Here is a 26511-nt window from a genome sequence, read left to right on the forward strand (position 1 = left end):
GAAAAGACCCAAATACTCAACTCTTTTCAAATAATGTATTTCTCTTTAATTCAGTTTTTGACAAAATACCCAGAAAATTCAAAGCTCCTACGCTTTACAAAAATACGTTCTCTACAAATGTCCTCTGTTGTCCTCCTTGCCGAAACAAAACACAGTGTAGTGTAGGAGATCCAGTAGCAGCCTCCTCAACGATAAACCCAAACATTCTTTACATAACGCTCCACCCATACAACACAAACATATAAATTAATCAAGAGGTCTTAAATTAGCATTAGACAAATATACACGATTTAAGCTCATCCACAACAAAGAGGCAGATTTATTACAAACATAGCTGTTTTTCAAGTGCTGGCGACAAAAAGCCTGAATACATAACATGTCGTACACTAATATAAAAATGTGTTTTGGTCCACATGGAAAGATACAGTCCACACCAGAATGATAGAAAAACAGCAGAGCGCTCAGCACGACAAAAGGCAACTGAGTTTCTTCAAGACAAAGTAACTTGACAGCGTCTATCTTCTCAAGCCAAAGTGCAATTGAGCATATGAAGAAGCACCTGAGGAGAGAACGAAAGGTAGTTAACAACCACTAGTTGATTGATTTATTTTCTAACAGTATGATTGTAATTCAGTGCTCAGTGTGTGTTACCTGATGTCACGCTCCCCAGCCTCTTCTGCAGCGCCTCCAGTCTGGAGATGTAGTCGGTGAGCGCCCGGTCGGGGTCGTAGCTCTGCAGGTGGGAACAGGTGAGCGCTCCGTGGTCTCCCGCCATGTGAATCCTGCACAAACACAGACACAGCACATCAGAAACACAACTGACACAATATGATACAGATCTAAATTTCGCTTTGAGTTTACATTTACATTTTTCAATTATTTTGATGTTTTTCATTTTTTCACTTCAAAAGATCAGCTTGTCGCATTTAGTGCCATCTAGTGGGGAAGGTGCAGATTGCAACAAACTGAATACGCAATTGCTCACCTCTCCCTTTTGAAGACTTGAGTAACTTGAGCTGTCAGGAGTAAAACCGTGGTAACATTGAAGTGTTTACAGTATAAGGACCTTTACCTAGCTCAGAGGCCAGGAGGAAATAAAGGCAGCGACGGTTCTAGCACAGTTTCACCACGTTTTGGAGAACTATAGTGGTCTTCAGGTAACATAAAAACATTTGTTTAAGAAATATCATCATTATAAAATCTAGTTAGACTCCTGAAAATAAATAGTTTTGGGTTCATTTATAATAACAGGAATTGTTAGCCGCATCAGATTTTTCACCTCTGCTGTGTGGAGGAGACAGCTGATCTGGGTGATTCACGTCCACTTCGCCCCCTGCCACTGGAGACTCCTCCACTTCCTCCTCCACTTCCTTGCTCTCTGTACATCTCCACGCTGCCGGGGTGAAGATACGGCGAGTCTCTTGCTTCTGTACCTGAGAGAGAGAGGAATACAAATGCATTTAGCCTCACTATTAAATGATACTGTCTAAGATGTAGGACCAGAAATCCTGTGCTTACCTAATATCTGTCTTGTTCCGTTCTTGTTGACACTGGAGGACGTGGTGGAGATCATCCCCGTCGCCCGGTGCCATCGCTTCACCAGGAAACGCATTCTGAGCAGAAAATATGAAGTTTTAATCTCTGAGATGGCACCACCACCTATCGTTAACATGAGGACCATTGTAATTTAGATGAAGAAGAATCCTTCCAACACAGAGTTCAGGTTTCCTACCTGGAGAGAGCGATGGAGACTCTGACGGCGGACCTGAAGCGCATCAGCCCGCGGCGCCGTTGGCTGCTGGGGTCCAGGCTGGGCAGCGCCGGCCGGCCCCCCATCCTGGAGAGCAGCGAGAGCGTGGCCTCCTCACACTCCTGGAAGCCGCCCAGCAGTAACAGCAGATACTTCTTCTGGTAGATCAGCGCCTTGCGGAAGCTTTCTGACCTCAAGTACTTCCCGTACATCCTCTGGAGGCAAAGAGACAAATGATACGATTACACATGGAGACTCTAAGCTTCTACATTTCAGTGAGTTATAAGCCGTTTTAAACTGACCTTTAGTGCAGCGTTGTCACTCTCAGGTCCAGTGATCTCCCGCAGGGCGTCGCTCCTCATCTCCCCCCGGAGTCGGGCCACCTGGGCCTGAGCCAGAATTAAAGCTTTCTCCAGGCGGAGCTTCTCCCTCGTCCAAACTTCCCGCTCCTGAGAGAGGATCAAACCTGCAGAGTCCGACTTGGACCCTCCTCTCCTGCTGCTGGACTGCAGGACAAAAGAAACGAGGATATTTAGTAACAGCCGTCTGTATTGAATGTCAGATGAAAGGCAATGTTAATGATATCATAGCAGGTCATCCCAATAGCACTTCCTGTCATGTCATTCCTGGGAGAGAGATCCCTCCTCTGTTGCTCTCCCTGAGGTTTCTCCCATGTTCCCCTTAAACTGTGGGTTTTCTCTGGAAGTTTTTCCTTGTACGATGTGAGGGTCTAAGGACAGAGGGTCTAAGGACAGAGGGTGTCGTTTTTCTCATACTGATATTCTGAACAATCTGTGTTGTATTTGCTGTAAAGTGTCTCTACTGTAGGCTATTTTTATTCTATGTACAGCACTTTGGCTCGACCAAAAATCATTTATAAATGTGCTATATAAATAAAACTTGATTTGTTTTGATGTACTCACGCTCTCGTCAGGTCCCAGGCCAGCCTGCCGGTAGCGGCGCAGCTCTTCCTCCAGACGCAGCGTGTGGTTCCTCAGATCGTTCTTCTCCTCGGTCAGACGGCTGACGAAACCTGTCAGCTCAGCGTTCTGCCTCAGCAGCCGCTCCGTCAGGGAGCTGGAGGAGCTGGAGGAGCTGGAGGAGCCTCCTGCCGGCAGGGACACACTCTGAAACACACAGGAAGTCACAACCATGTTAGGAGGTTGATAGACTACAGACGTTCAAAAAGTAAATAAACAATCAGTGGATTTTCTATCATAAGCAAAGTGTTTACTTCTTAAGTAAATGTATTTCATATATTACCTCTATATCGTAAATTAAACATAACACATATTTTATATAAACATAAAACACTGACCTCAGGGATTGAGGGTAGCCCTGGGGACTGCTGCAGCATAGTGATGACCTCATCAACATTGGACTGCACCCAGGATAACTCTTCACTGTCCACCTCTGCAGTCAGCCTGCACACATGTACAAAGGTCACACCATTTGTTATTTATTTCCATTTCCTGTGGAGTGAACAGATCAACCAGTTACTTCGTCCTTATTGCTTAAAGCTGCGTTGGTTACCTGCCAGTCGTCTTGTTCGCCATTCCTCTGATCTTGGAGGAAATGAGGTGCAGTTTGCCGAAGATTTTGTCAGCTGTGCGCCAAGGACCGTGGTGTGGTCCGCTGCTGCGCGTGGCTGGAGAAGCCCCCGTGTGAGGAGCCGTGGTGGATGTTGCCGACTGACCATTGCCACTCTTCTGCTGGAACACCCAGTCTTTGGTGCGGTCGGTGGACTCGCCGGCTGCCTGCTGTTTAGAAACCAACACATTATTAAAAGGGACTCCAGAAAGTGAAAGGTTTATTAAGAGCGTGTGGCACTCACACTTTGTCCATCACCCTGTAGCGGTGCGCTCCCCTCTCTCCCTCCTCTCTGCTCTCCTGACTGATGTAACCTCTCCTCCAGTTTCTCCTTCTCCTCTTCTAGACCCTTCCTCCTCTCCGTCTCTCCCTCCAGCTGCTCCTGGGTCTCAGACATCCTCACCTCCAGCCTCTCAAGCTGGGCCCGAGCCTCCAGCAGCGCCTCCTGGTCCCGCCTCGACCTCTGACTCCCCAAATTAAGCTCCTCCTCTTTTCGTACCACCTCCAGCTTCTGGGCCTCCACCTGACTGAGGAGCTGCACCACCTGGAGGAGAGAGAAGAAGAAATGCAGACTTCAAATACAAATATTTGTACCTTGGATACTAGTGTGGTGTCAAATGTTCATATAATCATTTCAATCATATATATAGATTATGTTTTATACTCCGATTGCCTTTTACTCTGTTAAATTGTAGTTTTAGTCCTATATGTGTTTATCAGAGACATATGTTTAGAATTGACATTTCAGGAAGGGCAAAAGGTGGATTTGCAAGTGGTTAAGGACTGGGGGGTTTCATGGTTTCATGGTGGGGATGTTTCGATAATGCCTAAGAGATTTGATGGGTGGGACCAGTTGGCTATTCTCTCTACTATATAGTGCGACTGTAAACTGTGTTCTGATAGTTCAACAGAAATGTAAAGATATGCAAAGAAGATACACGCAATAAATGTACTTCTTTTGTCCCCTATCGAGTGGCTTTTTGGAGCAAGTTCATCAAAAAACCTCCCACCTTTGCATGTTTGTCGTCCAGCTCTCTCTGCAGTCTTTCCAGCAGACTCCCCTCCTCGCTGAGACCCTTCTTACTCTCGTCCACCCGCTGCCCACTGGAGGGTCCTCCATCAGAGGAGACCACCGCCCTCAGCTCCCGCTCCCTCCCCAGCGCAGTGCTGATCTCCAGGGCTTTGGCTCGCTCGGTCTCCAGCTGAACCTGGAGCTCCTGGAGGCGTCTCTGGAGGCTGAGGGTCCCCTGCTCCCCTTGCTGGGAGAGCCGAGAGGAGGCCTGGCGCTGCTGATCCAGGGTCAGGGTCAGCTGAGCCACGCAGCTCTTCTGCTCCCCCAGAGCCAGCTGCAGGTCCTGACAGGGAAACGGATAATGCTCGTTTTTAAAAAGCAACTGACAGCAATGCCTTACCTCTGACAATGTTGACTGTATTTTCTTTTTCCTGTTTTGTAAACCATCACAATAACATAATGCTTTGGACTTTACTGCTTCAACGCCCAGTATTTTAATGTTTGCATGGCTTTTTCTTTGTTTGTTGTTGTTTGTTCTGTATGTTAAAAAAAAGCTGACAAAAATAAGTTGTAGCAACAAGAGATACAAGAGGCGCCAGTCTTTAGGGCTCTCACCTCCAGTTCTTCTCGTTTACTCTCCTCGTCTCTCCCTGTTCGACACGTCTCCTTCTCCAGGGCCCACTGAGCGTCTCTGCTCCTCTTCCTCTCCTCTGTCAGCTGGTCGCTCAGTGCTTCAACCTCAACAGCCTTCTGCGATACCTCGGCCCTGTGGACAGAGACAATCCTTCAGATTCAAAGGTGTAATTGGTGTGAAACACTCATCTATGAAATGTTAAATGATTGTTTCTCAAGGAAATCCAAACTAAACCAATATGAGGGGTCACCAAAGTAAAAAGAAGGTTACAAAACAAGAGTTTTCTCTAATTGATTTGTTTCTTTTAAAGTGCTACGTTTGCCTCTTCATGCTTCTTCGATGCTACTGAATCCCAAAAGACGCAGGGGACACTGTGAGAAGACATGGTATCTTACCTGAGTGCGTCCAGCTCTTTGAGGTGTTTGTGCTGAGCCTTGAGCGTGGTCTCCAGCTCCAGTTTGGTCTGGGACAGTTCAGTCTTCAGCTCCTCCTCCAGCAGTCTGTCGGCCTCAGCTGATCCATCAGCACCTCCTCCCTCCCTCTGCTCCTTCAGGCTACGCTCACCACCCAAAGGCTGGGCACCTGGGGGACATTCATCAGAAGACATTATAACAGGATGTCTTTTCAAAGTAAGCTAGAATAATGAGGGTATTACATAGTGAGGGGGAAAGAAGATGGCAGGCAGAGTGAGAGAAGTATTACCTTGTTGACCTTGATGAAGATGCTCCAGCTGAATACGGAGCTGATGAATCTCGGAGATGAGACTGGATCTTTCTGAAGTGTGGAGAGAACCCATCGCCTCTCTGTGCATGGAGTCCTGGAGCAGGATCACAAAAACAACATGTGGTTTCTGACACAATGATCAAAGGAGAGGAATGACAATATTTTGTCCAATATTGTGTAAATGTTAGTAGTTAATTAGTAATTGTTATATTTAATGGCTTTACTGACTTGCTCTTATAATAGAAATAATAGAATAGAAACTGACTGGTTTTACCCAAGGATCTGTGCCAGTAATAGATTTGAACAATTATAAACAAACGAAGGGTATATTGCTCCGATGCACTCCAGTCAGATGTGTTCTTCTGTGCGGTGCAACTGTACATCCAGTCAGCACTACAGTCATTTGAAGTGAGGGAATTCAGTGCAAGATCACAGATTTGTTCTCACCTGTTCTGCCAATCTGCGCTCCAGCTGGTTGAGGTGGATGATGGCGTCGCTGGTGTCCAGCAGGTCCAGCTGGCTGTAGAGGGCGCTCTTCAGCACGCTGCGCTCCCTCATAAACACCTGCTGCACCGCATCCAGCAGCTCGGCCCGCCAGTCTGCGCCGCCTGAGGTCTGAGGCAAGTCAGAGACACACAGGTGAACACACGGGCATCAAAACAGACAGGATACATGACAGCTTCAAACTGCTTTGAACTGTGACGTTTCTGACAAACAGTAAGCAGTGTTTGGTGAAGATTGTTTACCTGTGTTCCTCTGTGTGTCTGCATCTGGGTGATGAGTCCCTTGAGAGACTCCACAGTGGCCATTAGTGCGTCTCGTTCCTTCACCCAGCTGGGGACGCTGAACTGGCCGTCCGGGTCGCCCTCAGTGAGAGGGAGCTCTGACAGAGAGAGCACCTGCATGCCCTCCTGGTGCACCTCGCGGAGCAACGTCTAAGTACACCAACACCACACAGACATCTTGTTAGCATTCTTTGGAATTCAGAAAAAAGTAAGAAGGGTGACCTTCAGTTATGTAATATGGTCACCCTAGGCAGCAACAACAACAACAACAAACCCTAAAACAATACGTCTCCCTTTTTAATGTATTTTTTTTATAGCACGTTTTTCAGCGTCATGTTTATTACATTCACAATCATAATTGTGTATAATCATATTTTGCTCAGAGCTAGGACAGCGTTTATAATAATTAAAGGTGTTACCTTGATCCGGTCGGGCAGATGATCGTCAGCTTCTCTCCTGGCGCCCTCTGGAGTCGTCCTGAACTCCTGCTGCAGGTTCGGGAAGTCAAATCCAGTCCGCTGGCTGTAGTCTGAGCTGCTGTCTGCAACGGGAAAACACTTTCTTGAAACAAAATGCTGAAAAATGGTGAACAATATCATTTATTAAGAATATTAACTGATAAACAGGCTAAAATAAAGTTTGCGAGGGTCTGGATTTAGCTTTGAGTTTGACACCTTTGTTCTTGTCAGTTGAAATGTTAAGAATAAACAATACTGTAAAAAATGAGCCTTAAATATTTGAAGCAATAACGGAAACAGAGGACAAGCTCTCATGTTTTGTATGAATGTGATGTTTCTTACCACTTGTGTAGCCATCTTTGAATCGTGTCGTTGGACGGTCTTGTCTTGATGTAGGGGCCTAGAAGAGATTACACATCAATTAGATATTTTTACTGTCTTAATCAAGTATTTCATAAAGGAGTATAATTTGACAGCTGGGTGTAGAGTATAATAAATGTTAGTAGCATTACTTTATTGTTTCCTGCCCTCACCTCTCTGGAGCGCAGCTTGTCGATGACGGCCTTCAGGGCCTTGCACTCGTCCTCCAGCGCCTGCGTGTCCCTGCGAAGGCCCTCGCTCTCTGAAATATGCCGGGCCTCCATGTCCAGGATCTCCGCCGCGTGGAGCTCCTGCATCTGTCCAATCTTCTCCTGGAAATCTTCGATCACCTCCTCCATCTCCTCTTTGGTAGCAGACTCAATGTCCGGGCCGAGGTCAGACATTTGGAGAGGTTCGGTCTGTGTGGAGGAGTGAGTGACGGCTGCGTGTCGCTGCTCAGAGCTGCTGTTCAGACGGGCGCTGTGAGACTTGTTGGAAGGGTGCTGGCTGGAAGGGGCAGAGTTCTTCCTGGAGAGAGATGTTTTCTCTTTGGCGCAGCTTCCCCTACCAGCCGGCTGTTTGCCTACTTTCCTCTTGGGCTGGGTGGTGGAGGAGGAGGAAGCAGCGGAGGCAGGTTGAGGAGAGGGTGAAGGTGAGGGAGAAGTAGATGGAGGACCAGAAACTGCCGCCTTCATCAAGGCTGTTCGAGCCTCTTGGAGCTCTACTTTGAGTTTAGAAAAGGAAACTTCCCGAGCTTGTAGTTCCTCCTGAAGTCTCTCATTATGCTGCCTGTATCTGCTGAGTTCTTCTTTGGTGGTATCCACATTTGTTCGGAGACCCTGGAGCTCCTCTTTGAGTTTAGAAAAGGAAACTTCCCGAGCTTGTATTTCCTCCTGAAGGTTGTCATTATGCTGCCTGCATCTGCAGAGTTCTTCTTTGGTGGTAGCCGCATCATCTCTGACCTCCTGGAGAAGCTCCGTCATGGTGGCTCGTTCTTCATCAGCTTGTACCTTGAGGATGATTTGGAAAATGGCCAGTTATCATAAAATAATCTGACGTCTCGTAACAAACAACTATCATATCTATCTATAGAACTATAGAAAAATATACGATAATGTTAAACACCGCATTTCAGATGCGGGGAAATAAAGTTTTTACTTACTTCAAAAAGTTCTCCTTTAAGTTGAGCAATGGTCATTTCACGCTCCTATGAAAACACAATTGTGCGATATTAAAATGTGAATACATACATACAACTCACACACATAAGTGAACTAAGATCTGACATCAGTAAAAAAGACGCAACATACGTGTAATAGTTTGAGAAGGTGGAATATGAATTGCTATCTAGAGGGTTCTTACACCTTTTCAAAAGTCAAATTCAAGCACTTTTCAAGCATTTTCAAGGTGCATTTTCCAGCTTTTCAAGCATCTTACAGCTGTTGTAAATTACATATTTATATACACATACTCAAATGATTATTTCCCTACCTCACATTAAATCAGATGTTCTTTATGCTATAAACAACCAAATGTGTGTTTCGTGATAGCATTCTACACGAGGATGAAAAATTAAAGAAAAGAAAACTAAGTTTAATATTTCAAAATTAGTGACCTGTACATAGACTAGGCCTCCCATATAACCTGGCTGAGCCAATATACAACAATCAGCCAAATAACTTTTCAATACATTATTGATTAATTGTTGGTAGTGAACGCAAGTCAGAGGTACATGGTGTACTTCTACTCCTCTACAGTTCAGAGGTACATGGTGTACTTCTACTCCACTACAGTTCAGAGGTACATGGTGTACTTCTACTCCTCTACAGTTCAGAGGTACATGGTGTACTTCTACTCCACTACAGTTCAGAGGTACATGGTGTACTTTCCTCCACTACATGTATTTAATCCCTTTAGTTACTTCACAGATGAATGATGTGAAATCTAATCAAGTGTTGAATCAGACTTTAGTTCCACCCGGAGTAAATCCACCAGCTCCCCTGCAGTATACAAAGTCATTCAGACTCGCTGCACCTTCACCAGCTCTGAGAACACTTTCATGATCAATCATTATAAAACATATCATATATATTATTCTGAAATGGACCAATCTGCACAACGACTACTTTTACTGTCTTTCACTATATTTAGATGAGAATACTTTTCTATTTTCACTTGAGGAACATTTTGAATGCAGGACTTTTACTGTAACAGAGTATTCCTACACTCTGGTACTTCTACTTTTACTAAGTACAAGACCTGAGTACTTCTACTTTTACTCAAGTACAAGACCTGAGTACTTCTACTTTTAATCAAGTACACGATCTGAGTACTTCTACTTTTACTCAAGTACAAGATCTGAGTACTTCTACTTTTACTCAAGTACAACATCTGAGTACTTATTCCACCTCTGGTAGCGTATTAGCCTGAATTGTAGCCACAAAATCACGCAGAGCTGCATAAAAATAGACTCACAATGGTAACAAGTGGAAAATAATATGTACAAATGTGTACAATGATTTTAGGTAATGTTGACTACTCAAGACTCCTGACTTATACATCTCCAAAGGAAGACTGTGTTCATTCTACAATTACATGGGATTAAAGCAAAATGTAGTTTTAATTGTATAATACTTCAATTTTATATAAAAGACAGTTTGTTTTCATGTTTTCAAATAAACAAAGTATTGGCTTTCAGAATATTAAACTTGTTTCGGCAAATTCAGATGATAAATACAACTTTGAAGCTTCGGCATGATTACAAGCAGAGAACGGACTAATGTAACGTCACAGCAAGCATAACAACAGCCGGTGTTTCTTGTGAGGTTTTCCCCGGGACACAAACGCAAAAATACACAAACACACTCGCGAGCTTCCCCGAGACCAGTAATACAAACGAAAATGTGTCTTCGGGTCAATGTGACTGATTTCGATAGAGCAAGTCACATGTGGTTTAGGCATACTACCAGTAGAAATACATTGCTTTCAAAATCGCTCTGTGTCGAATCAATAGATTATATTTCGTGACTATAACACGAAATGCCGTGAGAGCTTCATCCTCTGAACACCACACGATGGCGACTGTAACGCACATATTAACATAGGTACGCTCCTCTGAAATGATTGTCCCCTGTAATTATTATTATCCCTCATGGAGTTCGCTATTCAGCTCGCTAACGTTAGCTTAAACAAACGTAACATGCAACGTTAGCCTAATCTAAAATGCTCTACTACGGCGTACCTTTCATGTTGCTCGTCAGCGCAGACTCTCGCATCGTTATTTTTGCAAACCTTGCAGGAGGCTACTCGTGGGCTTGACCCTCGTCTTAGCCATGGCTTGTATTTGTCTTCTGCTAGCCAACGCTCGTTGAAACTGCAACCTCCTGGCACACAGTCATCTATCACTCTCATCAGAATGCCCAGGTCACACGTAACACAAACACTTGCAGTTTTGCAGAAATTCTTTTCTTTTAATCTAAAAGCGAACTATTCAGTCAGGCAGCAATTTTTTGTAAAAGTAAAGCATTTACATTTTCAAGCACTTTATCTCAATTTCAAGCACCATTCCCAAAATTCAAGCACTTTCCCAACCTTGAAAACACCACGTCAAATTTCAAGCATTTTCAAGGATTTCAAGCACCCGTACGAACCCTGTATCTAGTGGAGAATTAAGAGGATTGATACCACGCCGTTTAACTTAGCTTAGGGGTAATACAGGAAAGAACAGCTAGCCTTGCTCTGTCTGAAGGTACAACATCCACCTCTCTAAAGCGTATTCATCGACCTGTTACATCTTGTTTATTTCATTAAAACAAGAAGAGTAAGAAGGTCAGGGTTTCCTGTTTACTTACTACTAAATGATGCCAACAGGCCACAGTTTAACTAGATATTTCCGTTAAGATGAGAGTAGTTTTGATGTTCTTATCCAACTCGCAGTAACAAAGAAGATATCAAACCAGCGTGATGTCAAACTATTTCTTCAAATATCAGTTACATGAGCTCAAATCTCCTGACAGCAAAGCAATCCATTTGAAATTAAGTGTAAAATGACAACTTTTGAAAGGAATGTAATAGCATGTAGAATAAATGCATTTCCAGAAGTGATGTTTTTATAGATGAATGTCAGGGTAATGGCAGGATATGTTGGTCCCGTTTATTTGATGTCTGTACCTGCAGCAGCTCCTGCAGCTTCTCCAAACTCTCCCTGCTGCTGTTCAGCTCCTCTTTGGTGGCAGCTGCCTCGCTTTGAGCCTCCATCAACTCCTGATGAAGATCAGAGCCCTTTGTCTCCTCGCAGCTTCCAGAGGATACCTTAAGAGGCAGAGTTGAAATATTAGACAATAAAAGTCTTCATATATCAATAACATGTTAACTGAAGTAGAATCATTTTGTTGCTACCTTTTGTAGTTGGTCCTGCAGTCTTTCTATTGTAACCGTTTTGTCCTAGAGAGAAAAGCAAACGTTTGTCAGTCTCATGGAACATCAGAACACTCTGAACACCAGAGGCAGTCACTCACTCTGAGCTCCTCCTGGAGTCGGCTGCAGCTCTCCTTGAAGCTGCTCAGCTGCTCTCTGGTGGCCGAGGCCTCGTCTCTGACCTCCTGCAGCTCCTGAAGAAGCTCTGAGCCAGCAGCCAGCTGCTCAACAGCAGTGGACGCCTGATCAAAAGATTCAAAACACTCAGAGCTTTGTCTGGCAAGGGATGACGTTTACACAGTCTGAAACATTATTACAATGGCTCCAGGGATTTAGTGTTGGATAACAAAGATATACAAGCGGATAACAAAGATATACATTTTTTTTTATTGCACTTTTAAGTATAAGTTTGTAAATCCAAGGATACAATCTTGACATTTCTCCTGTGATTCTTAGGATTTTAGAATTAGAGTTGAGTTTATTTGCTAAATCAAGTCCAAAATGCAGCAAAACACTGCCTAAATATCGGCCTCAGTAAGATTGAAAATGTTCTAAAAACTTTTATCAATGCATCCTGTTAATTTAGATTATTTTTATATAATACCGTAAATAATATAATAGCATATCTGCAGATGGCTAGCTTAGCCTAGCTCAGCACAAATACGTTCAACAAGGGGAAACAGCTAGCCGAGCTCTGAAGGTCAGAAGATCGACCTTCAAGCACCTCCAACACTCACTGATTTAAATATGGTATCTTTTTTGTTTAATATGTACAAAGGGTAAACACATCAACATGTGGTTATATGTGGGGTTGAACTACTTGATCTACTTTCTTATGACCTATCAGACGAACTCACCTTCCCAGCCGGTGTTGTCCTCTGAGGCGTCTTGGTCTTCATCTGGCGGAGCAGATCCATGAGCACGGCCAGCCTGCGCTCGTACTCCATCACCTCCTCCTCGGAGCTGGAGAGCAGCTGCTTCTGGAGCTCCTGGTCCTTCTGCATCCCGCTCAGTCCCACCTCCAGCTCCCGAAGCCTCTGGGTGAGATGGAACACCTTCCCTGTGGGAGCTGCTCTCGCCTGACTTAGTCCACTGAAATCCATTTTGGGAATACTAAAGTCACCAAAGTCATAAACGTATGGCTCCACGTCCGGCTTCACCTCAGCATGTCTCTGCTTCTCCTGGTTTTCTTTGGATGCCTGTGACTGCTGCTGCTGCTGCTGCTGCTGCTGCTGCTGCTGCTGCTGCTGCTGCTGCTGCTGCTGCTGCTGCTGCTGCTGCTGCTGCTGCAGTGAGGCCTGCGTGTCGAGCACTGAAGCCAGTTTCTCCCTCAGACCGTCCTCCAGATTAGAGCTCCTCCGCTGGAGACCATCCGCATGGCTTTGAGTCTGCTCCAAGAGGAGGCGACAGCGGCTCAGGTCATCGTCCTTTTCATCGACCAGGACCTGGAGCTCCTGTATGCGAAGGTCCAGCTCCTCCACTCTGGATGTAGCACTCTGCTGTAAAGCGTGCACCTGGGCCTGCATGACTAAGAATCCTGCCGTTTTCTCTCTCAGAGCGTCTTCGAGTTCGCCCTCTAAGTTATCAAGCTTTTCCGTTTCAGCTAAAGCTTCTGCGCTCTCCTTTAAGCGGAGGTATGTCTCGAACAGCTTACTGTGCTCTGATTTGAGTGTGTTGACCTCTTTGGTGGCCAGGTCCATTCTCTGTTTCATTTCATCGTACTCCTCTTTACTCGGCCCCTGGGTGGCGCTCTCCGACTCAGCATTGGGGTCCTCGTCCTCCTCTGCAGCCTGCTTCTGCTCGATGTTGGCCAGCTCCTGCTGCAGTCGGTCTATGACTGCATTCAGTTGCTCGATCTCCTCCTCATTATTCCTCTTCAAGCGTTCTTGTTCGCCTTGCAAGCACTGCACCTGGGACTCCTGGTCTTTAATCAGCTCATCCCTCTGATCCATTTCCTGAAGAGACATGTGCAGATGTTATTAAACCATAAACACATCAGATTTGACAATCCATAGCTCTCCCGCTATTCGGATAAACGTCTGAGTCCCTTTGGAAATTCTCTGGAAACTGCATTTAGAATTTGGAAATGGATGAGATTGTAAGAACTCCTTAGAGACTCAGAGGTTTAGTAAGCCACCTCACACGAGCAAATGATCACCTCACAACAGACAATGGTGTGGAGCTACTGACCGGGAGAAAACAAGCAAAAACAACCCAACAAAAACAAATGGAGCAAACCAAAATAAAAGTGTACACGAATGTAGAAAACACACACACCGATGCACTATGCGTATTCGAAATAGGTTTTGATTCTATTTCGTATAAGCATATTGCGTTACCTTGTTATCAGAGGCTGTTTCCATGTGTTGGAGCTTAGTGATCTGTTCATTAAGAAGTGCTATTTCCCTGTCCTTCTCCTCCATCACCTTCGAAAATCAGAGATTATAACGTAATGGCTATTAATAAACATGTCAGGCTGAAGTCCAGTCAGAGTCAGATTCACGGTGAACTACTGGAAGTACACTGGTTGAGTCATTTGGCACAACAAAAGGCAAAACAACTACAAATGTACACATTTTAAAAAAAAGCAACAGATAAAAACTAATTTAAAAAAAGAGCATCTGGATCAAAGTGTTTTTGCAGTTTGAGTGTAGAAAAATGAACGTTATGGTGAAAAATGTTGACAACTGAGGGGTTATTTTTAACACCAGACCTTGTGTTGTATCGTGCAGAAAAAGTAAAAGCTTAACATATCATATTGGTCAACAGTTTTAAAGTCACCACCAGTGGTTTATTTGTAGCTTTTAGTACAACAGTTGGTACGTATAAAACACAGGTTAATCATTTCATAAATGAATATACAACTGTTAACATTTTCTAAAAAGATATGTGGCCAATATCTACATATGAAAATGATATCCTCAGTTTTTAAGAAGCGATCACGGCTGAAGATCACACACAATCAACCGACTGTAAAAGGTTATTTCATCAGGATGCGTCTCTACCTGGAGCATGCTCTCCCTTGTCTCTAGGTATTGCTGCTGGCTGCTGAGCTCCTTCCTCTGGATCTCCAGCTGCATCTGGAGCTGCTGCACCTCCTCGCTCTTGTTCTCCAGCTCCTCTCTGAACTGCTCCAGCTGCTCCTCCAGGTTACAGATCTGAGGCGGCAGGTAAACATGACGCATCAGAGGAGACGCCATAAGAACACAGGATGTTCTCTGCTTTGCCATTTAACACAAATATCAACAAATGTTACGGTACGTTTCCCTGCAGGACAATGCAGCGATTTGTAGTCACCATAACATTGAGAAACATCGCAGTTACGCCGGCACACTGATCCAAACCAAAACATTAAATTGCCAGTTGAATCTTTTTCAGATTTCTAAAGATTTATGTAAAAGGTTTATAATGGAAATCCTAAACTGAGGATAACATTACCTCTTTCTCTTTCCGCTCCAGAGCTTCTCTCTCCGTCTGTAACTGAGCCTCCAGTGTTGACTGTTTCGCCTCTGTGATGGATGCATGCTGCTTCTTTTGTTCAACCTGCGACACACACAACATACACACACACACACACACACACACACACACACACGAAATAAACTATTACAACGTGTGCACAAAAGGCGGGATGGATGAAACTCTTTAAAAAGAGTGTTCAATCATGCATAATAAAAATGGACGTGCAACTGGAACTCTGGGCCATGTGTCCACTGATCAGCGGCAAGGCAGATTTATCAGCATTCCACACACTGCTCTTTTTGTTCACTCACAGCAGCCCTCCACCAACACTGGGGGGCAATCTTGACAATTGCTAGCCATAGCTCATCAGCAACAACAAACTGCCGGGTGGCTGAAGTGGACCCACCCACACATTGTTCTCCCTCAGCGTGCGTACCAACCCTCCTCCTGTTCCTCCTCTTGCTGTCATCTCATCTGCATCTCTATCTCTCTCTCTCCACACAAACACACACACACAGCTATTGTTCGGACTGCTTTTCTCTCCTGCCGTCTCCTGCACATCCTTCATCTTCATCTCCCTCTCCCCCTCCCCCTCCTCTCACAAACCTTCTCCAGGGAGTCAGCGCTGGACAGCAGGGCCTGCTCCAGCTCGCGGATGCGGCTCTCCAGCTTGTCAATCTCTTCGTTGCGCTCTCCCAAATCACGATTCAGCTGCTCTGAGCTGAGCAGCAGCTCACTGCACCAATCCGCCTTCTCCTTCAGCTGGGAGGTCAGATGCTCCACCTAGTAGAGAAAGACAGGGAGGAATAAAGAGAGAGGAAGGGGGGGGGGGGGGTGTCGTTTAATGAGAATCGCTCTGAGACACCACTCGCTACAGCATAGCTGGTACATGAACAGCTAGCTGGGAGGTCAGCTGATCCACCTGAAAAAGGAGGGGGGGGGGGAGAGAATGAGAGAGGTGCAGGGACAGAGGGGAGAGAGAGATTTCATTCAGGGGGAGACAAACCACAGAGCGGTACGTTGACCAGGAGGGCCGCTGGTAGGTAACGGATCCATCTGTGAGATGAGAACATCAGCAGATCAGTGGAGGGAGGAAGAGGGTCGAGGAGGGGGGTTTGTTCAGGAACTGGTAAATAAGTCTGTCTACATGGGGGACTCCTGATCATACAACACAATAAGTTGCTTCTTCAAACTGAGCTCCTATTCAAATCAAAATGACACTGTCGTAAGGCAGATGAAATGCACCCCCTCACTGGCAGCCCTTCATTAAATATTCATTCATGAGAGTAGTTCAGCCCTGAATGGTCTATTTATATATCCTAAACTGTACCAGGATGGCCTTATGTTTCCACGTTCATCGATGGGATTTACATCAGTGCCTTTCTTTATATCATTTATTGCTTTACATTCAAGAAAAACTTGTGGAGACATGTTTGTTCGTGGTTCCCCTCCAAAACATTGCTACGGTGGCAAAAAACAATGTCAAATGTAAAGGGTTTGGTATACTTGTACTTTTACTAGTCCTTTATTAGAGATGTGTCTGTTGTTTGTGTTTGTTTTTAGTGTCAGGATGGAACCCTTGTATTTTTCTCTGCAAACAGAATCAGAATAAATAACCTGAACCTGAATTGTATTAAAACAAAATTGTCATTGGGGCATTACTTTTATAATGTTTGTGATGATCCTATTTCCCCCTCAGCTTTCTTTACTGTTTTGTGGTTGAGTTTTTAACTGGGACATTACAAGGAGAGACAAGACAAAGAAGTAATAGAGGAACATGTCCTGAAGTTTCTTCTTCTTGACAAACGAAGAAGAGGGGGATCAAACGGGAGCAAGGGTGAGAAAAGGCAGGAGGGGCTGGCAGGCCATAAATTGCTGCAGGGTTGGGCGGGGTCACTAAAATGCACTAAATACTCTCTGGGGGAGACTGGATTCTACGTGTAGCTAGAAGCAATACCTTAGAGGTTACTCCATCCACCTGTAATACGGGAGAGAGAAGGCATAACGGATCAGAGGACGGACAGTTCAAGGCCAGAGAGGGGGAAAAGCACTTGTGGTAGGAGTCTCTGGAAATTACAGAAAAGTAGAGTTTATCCTCAAGATGTTAGCCTGTGAGTTTAAAGAACAAGTGGGATTGATGTTGACATTATGCTTTAAACTTACTACACCATAAATTAGTCGTATTTAAAGAGGAAACAAAGAGACAGATTTTTTAAATAAAAGTTACAAAAATATGGATGAAAGGAAACATTTTAGTACCAATGAGCAATAAACTAATTTCCCCTGATGTCCTGATTGGATGTCCAAAGGATGTCCTGATTGGATGTCCAAAGGATGTCCTGATTGGATGTCCAAAGGATGTCCTGATTGGATGACTGAAATGCACCGAGGGCCCATAACACAGTGTAGATTACTTCTGAAGTCAATTGTGTTATTTTGTGTTATCAAAGGGGTCATTTAGTTCAAAAAACATCATAGCACATACAAAGCAAATAAACAATCATTAAGGTTAAAGCTGACAGCGGTTACTGATGTGCAAAGACAACATGTAATGAACCAGCTTTCAATAGCTGTGGAAATCAAAGCTGACTGATCTGTGGAAGCCAAGTGGGATACAGAAACACCTTAGGTTTACGTTTCATCAGTGATACATCTCTGGGTTTGACATGTTAGACATCCTGACTTGATCTATTGTGAAAATAAAAATAATTGAATGGAACAAGCTGATTTAAAGCTGTTGGTGTCCTGACTCTTTACACAGGTATTCACTTTTGAAATTTGATATCAGAAGTTAGCATATGTCATGTTATTGTCCTCATGTCATAAAAACACACAGCCTAACTGTTGACTACATTTTCAACAATGAGCACACGAGCACAGTTATTAACTTTAGCAAATGTAATCCCTAATAACTGTATTGTGTATTTGATGTTAGTGAAATAACACCAGCTCTTACACAACTTACAGAGGACATGAGTCCTACTGTTACGTCCATACTAACACTATTTGGTGTCATTTCCGAGGAAGCACAGGTAATTCTACCAGCTCTTTTGTTCTGCTGTGTGACTCAGCTCAGCAACAAAAGTGATGTGTAGGAAATAAGCATGTATGCGACTGCCTGGTCCTCTGACAGAGAACAGAGCGCTCTCCTGTTACCTCTTTGTTTCTCTGCTCCGATCCGGCCTGGAGCTTCTGCGGATTCTTCAGCTGTTGTTCCAGTTTCTGGATCTCCTGCTGGAAGAAGTCTCTCTCGTGTTCGCGGTCCACGGCTTGTTCCTGGACAACAAAATGAAGACAGGAATAAGTCTGATTTCAGTGATAAAAGTTGAGGCAGAAGTAACGTTTAAAATGAATATGTCAATGGAGTGACGCATCAGGGGGCAATCGGTGTTTCCCCAAAATGTTGAAAAGCTAAAAGTCCACTGAACTACGGAGTGTCCACTTATGCAGCATCAATTATTTAGTTCTACTTTGACCTCAGATTTAAATGATCAGCGAAAATGTTTACATGATCTCATTAACCCAATTATGGAGGCTTTCATGCCTAGGTAACGATCACTAAATAATAATCCTCATTTCCATTACTACTGCACACTACAGAAAATAAACCTATAAGTCTATCATATTGGCCAAATAATCTAAATCGTTGTTAACTAGGGATGTAACGATACCAAAAACTCACGGTACGATAATATCGCAATAAAAAGTCCACGGTACGATATTTATTGAAAATGAAAGAAAAAAAAGTGTACATTTTATTTAATTTTTTTAATCTGATTTGTACAGCATTTTAATAGGATAGTAGTATTTTAAAGAGTCAACAATATAATAATCAGACCCTGCAATAGAATAAATCAAGTTTCACTTTAGTTTTTCAAGTAACTCACCCTAACTCTAACTCACTCACTCAGCATCATCAAGGTTACCTTTTAGGAATATGAGCATGTCCACATTTCCAGGTAGAAGCTGGGATGTTTGGGCGTTTACAATATCCCCTGCTGTGGAAAAAACTCTCTTGCTTGGTAGTGATGTTGCTGGGACAGAGAGATATGCTTTGGCCATGGGTAACAGCAGTGGGTCAAACTGTGCATTGTCTCTCCACCACTTCAAAAACAATACAGTGTTTGCCAAGAAGGTGAGGCTTATTGACAGGGCGAGATATAAATATACTGTTGGTACTTGTCAATGTCTCTAGGTGTGTACATGTAGCCCTGTAAATACGATGTCCTTTTGTGTTATCTGTTGTTTTATGTTCATGTTGTAACCTACTTGCTGCCATGTTGGACAGGTCTCCCTTGAAAAAGAGATCGATGATCTCAATGGGACCATCTGGTTAAATAAAGTTTAAAAAAAAAAGAATTATAAAAAAAACCCGCGGTAGATTTTGTCAGTCTCACGACGGTATTGAGACATTTATTTACCGCGATATTCGATATATCGTTACATCCCTATTGTTAACAAATGTGATAATTTATATGTTGTTTGTAGCTCACATCAACAGGACAATAGAGGCAATCAAAACACATTCCGAAGATGACGTGCCATCTCCTCCGGGCCAAGCGGCCCAATTACAGTGTGATGGTGGGAACAAACTCATCAGCGCTTTAGGCAGAGACCCCCAGAGAGACTGAGTTATGTCAATGACTAATCAAGGGCAATGAGCTGCATCCAAAAAAAGGAAACTTTGCAAAATGTTAAAAAGATTTGATTTACTATAATAAAGACAATGAAAGTAGAACATATGTTTCCTTTTCAGAGCGAGAAAAACATAATTTTGTAATCATTTATGAACACAATTCTTGCACATTTTTTGACTGATATCATAAATGTTCTGTTGAATATTAATTCAATCTCCATTGATAGCTGGTATAAGAATTTCATTCATGATTTAAGGCTGGAATAAAATATAATGTTTGTCTCACTGACATAACTACAGAATAACTACAATGCCAGTGGAGGCCATGTTGTGTGTCACTCACATCGAGGAACCTCCTGTTCTTGTCCAGCTGTTTCTCCAGAGCCTGGACCTGCTGTCGGAGGTCTCCGCTCTCTGAGCTCTGATTGTTCTCCAGCTCGATCACCCTGTTGTTCTGCTCCTCCAGCTCCGCCTCCAGCAGCTTCACCTGCTTCAGGAGCTCGGCGTTCTCCTTCTCCGCCTGCCGCTGGACCTCCACCTTCTCCTTCATCAGCTTCTCCGTTTCCTCCAGAAGGTCTACAGGAGACGAAGAAAGAGAAGTTAAGTATTGCTGCCTCTCCTCTAAAGGTGGCTTACTTAAGTTAATGATTCATTCAGGTTTGATTTTGGAGACAAACAGGATGCTGAGATGGAGCTACTGAAGAGTCTGAAGTCTGTGAGCCACATGACTAGATTTAATTACTTTTTTACCATGTTGTTAGAAAATGATAATCAACTTACTTCTCTAAAATGTTATATACTTTTACAGCTAAGTGAACTTCAGGCTCTTCCAACATTTCAGTCAACTTCCCAACAAAACACCCAGATACCGAACATGACTCCCCATCACGATGCCTCTTTCCAGTGAACAACCCACACCGATTCACCCAGGATCACCCCCCCCCCCCGCAGGATTAGTGCAAAAGTAACAAGGTGAGAGAGTGCAAATGAGAGAACAGACAGGTGGACAGCCCAGACATTGCAATATCCATGCCCAGTAAGCATTTACAGGCAGGAGAGGGACTTCCTGAACAGCCAATCATCTCACTTCCTTTAAAGAAATGCTGCAAGCACAGCATCTACAGATCTAAAATATATGCAGTCATTTAAAAAGATGGCTGGATTCAGAGTGTAGATGATGACAGTTAGGAAATCATGACTACATATATGTCTCTGTAGTTTAAATGTATTTCATCATGCTAAAATGACTGTTTACATTGACATTAAAAAAGACAAACCAGGGCAAAAAGTAAAATGAAAAAGCTGAAGCAAAGGTTAGTGATTGAACAGAGTGAGTTGGTGAGCCAATAGCAAGCAAGCTCAAAGCGTTGTTGGTGAGTTGCTGGATTAGGGTTTAAGAGGTGAACTCTAGATGATTATTAAGAACACATAGTAGAAATGACTGAGCCATGCTCAAAGTGGACACACCTGCTTCAGGTGCTGCAACCATTGCAGCTTCAACTAGGCCTACAGGAGAATAAGAAAGCACAGGAATGTAACATGCTCTTCTTTTTTTTCATGAACAGGAAAATTCTTAGATAAAGAATAGAAAAGGGTGGAGATAGGACGACAGTGCTTTTCTGTCTGTTTCATTCGAGGAGGTTAAGGCTGTAGAAAGGATGCTGTGAAAGGAAAAGGTTTCTGCATAAAGCCCTTTTACTTTTACCCTTAATTACTTACCATTTGATCAGAGAATGTGCTCATGGGAAACCTTTTTCATAAATGTAGGTCATAATGGAAAAGGAGCAGAAACACTTGATTTGTCCGGAGCACTTCATGGCAAACATCTGTAAATGGATGTCTCTGTTTGGCACACATACCAGCAGAAAGTGCTCAAGGAATCTAGATAAGAGTTTCCTAAGGGAAGAATTATTCAAACAATACATATCTTGTAGACATTTTAACTCTTGGTATCAATTCTGTTGACCTATTGTATGACCCATGAATGTTTGTTTTCATTTCCGTTGGGCCACAGCAACAGAAGAACTACAAAGTTAATCATTATGAGGCTCGACACATTTACATTGTAAAAACCAGTTTCAATGCAGATCAAGGTTTGGTATCCCGTCAATAAACATTGCAAATAGATAAAAACAACCTCTCTATGACGTGCAGCTGGCAATGACTCTGGTTTATTGTTTGCCCTTGTAATTAAACAAATGATCTATGTTGAAATGCAGGTTTCAGTACAGCCATACCAAACAAACTGTCACTTGAAACTCAAGCCTTGATAAAAGACAACCAAAAGACCTGAGTTTATTTTTGCTATTCTAACTCATCTATAATGCAATAAAGATCACAATATCAAACCTATATTTTATGATCAGATTTCATTCAATTAATTCAATGATTCATATTTTACCTTCAAATATTAAAAAGCTGTAACTTCCTGTGACTAAGCGATCAAAAATCTGTACATATTTCGGTAATGGAATTTTGGGATACGTACGAAGCTCGCGGGGCCCGGATTCCTCCCTCATGGCGTCTTGTTGCCGTGACATCAGCTCCCGCTCCTCCTGCATCTGAAGCCTCTCCTGCTCCAACTCCTGCAGCCGGCTAGCTGTCACCTGCAGGGAGGAAGGAGATTCAGAACTCTGATATACATGATGAATGTAAGTATGTGTTGTCGAGTTGAAGACGAGGATCTCCCATCCCAACGCATGAAGAGCAACAGATTTTAATGTGAATGAGGAATTGATGCTTCCGTGGACTTCATTTACCATCGACCCTGATTGGACATTAGTAAAAAAAAAAAAAAAAAGTGAAATTTTTTCTTTAAAGTGCTGTAACCTGAATATACACACAATGCTACATTAATACGACACCTCCACTAACTTGTATTTCAGACTTGGTCCTCAACTGACTGTGCCAACGTGTCGATACATGTAAGTCCGTAGTGTTTTGAGCCAGAGGGGAAAATGATTATTCCTTTAAATGGTCAGGTCTCATGCCATCCCTCACACAATCAAAGGTAATTATTTTCCGTCTCCCTGCAGCTTGATTGCCTCACCAGCAGCTCCTGCTCGAGGCTCAGCTGGAGCTCTTCCTTCTGACGTAACTGCTCCTCAGATGCAGCTCGTTCTCCCGTGTAGCCGTCGATCAGACCTGAATGTGGACAAAGCGAGGAGGAGGACAGGTATTAGGGAGCTGAAGTAGAAATCCTACATTTCTGCTTTACAAAGTTATTGTTCCCAGCTTTCTCTCCAATTCTCACAATCACTTAACAGAATAATTAAGAGAAATGATTGCGTGTTGATTATAGCTTCAGTCACTCACACACACACAATGCAGTTATCCAGATGAATGAGCACGAAATACGAAATCCAAGGTTACCAACAACACAACAGCAAACAGAAACATACATACAGGACACGCTGAGGCACACACACACACACACACTAATGCAAATGCAGGGACGGACACAAGTGAGCATGGATGACCCATTTTGCTTGACATGAAGTACAAAACTGAGCTGTACACAATTAAATGCAATAATTACTGCTTTGTCACAGGTCAGCAAGCATTAAGCAGCAGGATAGGCACACACACACACACACACACACACACACACACACACACACACACACACACACACACACACACACACACACACACACACACACACACACACACACACACACACACACACACACACACACACACACACACACACACACACACACACACACACACACACACACACACACACACACACACACACACACACACACACACACACACACACACAATTTATTATGGGTTCAATGGGCTCTGTGTTTATCTAACACTGAAAGGGGGGCAGAAGGTTAATATCACGTGTGTATTCAGAAGTTAAGATGCCATCTAAGCAGGAACCAAAGTATGTAAAGTTTGCCTAAGGAGGGATGCCTCCATGATACACAGCTATCACATGCACATGATTACCCGCTTTAAATAAACATTGCCACATTCACAGTGTTCCTGGGAAACACATCTACCTCCACTTCATATTGTCAGGGTTAGCCTTTTCCCCTTGTTAAAAAAACAACAAAAGAAGACTTTTCATCCTTTTCACCGACATAATACGCTCTGACTTTTAATCTTTGTTCCTAGGCTGAGGCTATGCCTTGGGTTTATTAGAAACCAGTTTGAAAAGGCCGCACCCCTGAGCTTGTACCCATGTGGATCATCCATACAAGAGGACGATCATTTTCTCTCTTTCAGGTTATTGGCATTTGCACAAGTGGATGTCGAAAAGACAGGCTTAGCAGAAGTCAAGCACTCCCTAATAGTTAAAGAAGAAGACGAACGACATACAAGCTGGCTCTGCACATAAATGTAATGGTAGTGTGGGGTGCAGAATGTATTCTCCATAAAAGCTCCATAAAATTATCTGTTTAGTTGAACAGAAAATATTGAAACAATTTGACTACTAGCAAATATCTTTTAGATTCCAATATGTTTACAATCATGCAAACATTTGACATGTTCTCATATTCCAGCTGTTAAAATGTAAAATGTGTTTGATGCCATGCTATGACAACAATTATGTATTTTGACTGTTGGTCAAGCAAAAGCAAACAAATTAAAGGACATTTGTTCAAGTGATTAATCTACAAGATATCTGCAGTTTAAATGACAATGACACTAAAAACAATTGTTAGGTGAAGTCCTAGTCAACGATAAATGCATAACAGCAGCTGCATAGATATTGAGACCAGATACAAGGGAACAAACATTTAACAAAACTTCACATTCTCTTTTATTCCTTCCTTTATCTCCTACAACTTGCAACACGATCCCCCTCTTTGATGTCTATCCTGTGAAACTTTCTATGGTGGCAAATATCTGCTTTTCTTCAGTGCCTCTTTAGGATTACATAAAACAAACTAGCATGATGGTATAACACAACACAGAGCCATAAACTCACCACGGTTCAGTCAGTGTGTACACAAAGCCAGTAAGAAAGAATTGACTGTTGTAAATTTGCCAAATTGTATGAGGGACCCAAATTCAGCCCCTTCAACACGTGAGTAAGAGTGGATGTGGCTGTAGCAGTTGACCCAAGAGGAGCAGCTGTCTCTGACATGGATGGGACATCGAAAAGATCTCAAAGCATTTAAACAGCTTAAACCAATTTCAAAAAGTGGCCACTGAATTCCAAGTGATTCTAGGTTGATAAAGCTTAAATATTTTTAATTGTACCTTTCACCCTCATACACAAACTCTGGCGATTTTGTTGGCATGAGCAGTCAGATGTCCAAACACATATCAAAAACATTTGAGCAAACAGAAACGACCATTTGTCGATTTCATACCGCAGATGGTCTCACACTCCTTTACTCTCCCTTTCAGCTGATCCACACACTCCCTGTAACACCCCCCTCCCCTAACAGATGCTTTTTCACTTCAGTTCCTCCTTATGCTCTGTTTTCTGTGATCGTTCTGACGCACAGACACACATTGTCACATCACCAATTAGAGTCTATAGAGAAACATCTAGTGCTGCCTATAAGGAGGCTGCTTAAAGAAGATGGATTTGAAAAGCTTCGAACAGACGATGACAGTTCTGTGCACACTCCAATCAAAACATGCACTTGTAATTAGTGTTGTGCTGATCCTAAATCCATGAAATGACATGTTTGAAAACGTCATTATTCAGAGGAACTCACCCTCAGCGCGGTGCAGTTCCAGAGCCAGCTGCTCGCGGGCCCGGGCCTCCTCCGCTAGCCTCTCCTGCAGCTCCTCCTGCTTCTGCAGCAGCTCGTTCATCTCCTGGTTGTGGCGGAAGGACTCCCGCATCAGCTCAGTCTGGGTCAACCGGGCATGCTCAAGCTGAGAGGAAAAGAGATGGTGTTGCAGAACAAAAACAGTTAGGAAAGAGGACTTGTCTTGTATAATCTTAGAAGATCATCAAAAAAAGGAACCGTTTGTCAAGTAGGGGCACTACAGAAATGTTGCACATGTAATATGATTTTACTCGTCAGCTGTTACAACAATGGTGTGATCTCGTCTTGGGCTCCAGACTTTTCTTTTTCACAAGTAGAATTCAAAAAATGTGTTCAACATGGTTGGAGAATCTAATGAAAGATGCCATTTGGCTGCAGAAAGACCAAGTATTTGTTTGGCAAACACTAAGAGCTAAAAGTCAGGAGATTTCAGCCTTTGACTAATCTTTTTTAAATCGCTACTAAAAAAGTCCCTTAAGATCATGGAAAGAATTCTAAATCACTTGATCCCCCCTTTAAATCTTCCATTTGCATGTTTGGCACTCTAACATATACCGTACTTTTCGGACTATAAGCCGCGACTTTTTTCCCCATTTTTTTTGTACAACTAACGGCCACTAGGGAACCTCCTAAATCTATGGATTTTACAGGTAAAATTAACCACCTTTAACGCTATGGGCTCTATGACCGGTCCGCGCCCGCCACCTTTAAGCGGCGGGCTCCAGCAGGAAAAGCTGGAGGCCGGAAAAGAGTGAGACAGGTAGCGCGCCAAAGTAAAAGTGGAACCGAGAGACAGAACGAGAGCAAGACAGACGGACAATGTAGCTGCTGCGGCTTATACGCAGGTGCGCTTTATAGTCCGAAAAGTACGGTATATGTTTAGTTTATTTTAATGCACAGCAGTTGATCTGTGCTCATAACTTCCAATGTCCATTTTA

At 43.3% G+C, this 26511-nt stretch overlaps 1 protein-coding gene across 1 annotated transcript in view; it reads right to left on the reverse strand.

The window, feature by feature from the left end:
- Positions 1-21: 21 nt before the first annotated feature.
- akap9 (A kinase (PRKA) anchor protein 9) overlaps positions 22-26511 on the reverse strand; it is a 73149-nt gene continuing 46659 nt past the window's right edge. The window contains exons 23-56 of the mRNA XM_034094695.1: positions 25517-25679; positions 22876-22970; positions 22315-22432; positions 21294-21332; positions 20170-20402; positions 18347-18466; positions 15797-15973; positions 15167-15271; positions 14734-14886; positions 14068-14154; positions 12586-13683; positions 11830-11970; positions 11711-11755; positions 11483-11623; positions 8475-8519; positions 7486-8322; positions 7295-7352; positions 6914-7035; positions 6456-6644; positions 6157-6324; positions 5689-5803; positions 5382-5568; positions 4968-5118; positions 4351-4695; positions 3585-3884; positions 3284-3510; positions 3069-3174; positions 2674-2877; positions 2053-2256; positions 1733-1965; positions 1519-1613; positions 1280-1433; positions 652-782; positions 22-559 (exon numbers count right to left, since the gene is read on the reverse strand). Coding sequence (XP_033950586.1) covers positions 516-559; positions 652-782; positions 1280-1433; positions 1519-1613; positions 1733-1965; positions 2053-2256; positions 2674-2877; positions 3069-3174; positions 3284-3510; positions 3585-3884; positions 4351-4695; positions 4968-5118; positions 5382-5568; positions 5689-5803; positions 6157-6324; positions 6456-6644; positions 6914-7035; positions 7295-7352; positions 7486-8322; positions 8475-8519; positions 11483-11623; positions 11711-11755; positions 11830-11970; positions 12586-13683; positions 14068-14154; positions 14734-14886; positions 15167-15271; positions 15797-15973; positions 18347-18466; positions 20170-20402; positions 21294-21332; positions 22315-22432; positions 22876-22970; positions 25517-25679 — 6630 coding nt within the window. The 3' untranslated portion in view covers positions 22-515. The remainder of the gene's footprint in view (positions 560-651; positions 783-1279; positions 1434-1518; positions 1614-1732; positions 1966-2052; positions 2257-2673; positions 2878-3068; positions 3175-3283; positions 3511-3584; positions 3885-4350; positions 4696-4967; positions 5119-5381; positions 5569-5688; positions 5804-6156; positions 6325-6455; positions 6645-6913; positions 7036-7294; positions 7353-7485; positions 8323-8474; positions 8520-11482; positions 11624-11710; positions 11756-11829; positions 11971-12585; positions 13684-14067; positions 14155-14733; positions 14887-15166; positions 15272-15796; positions 15974-18346; positions 18467-20169; positions 20403-21293; positions 21333-22314; positions 22433-22875; positions 22971-25516; positions 25680-26511) is intronic.

Source organism: Pseudochaenichthys georgianus, chromosome 11, assembly GCF_902827115.2.
Source record: "Pseudochaenichthys georgianus chromosome 11, fPseGeo1.2, whole genome shotgun sequence".
Classification (NCBI taxonomy): domain Eukaryota; kingdom Metazoa; phylum Chordata; class Actinopteri; order Perciformes; family Channichthyidae; genus Pseudochaenichthys; species Pseudochaenichthys georgianus.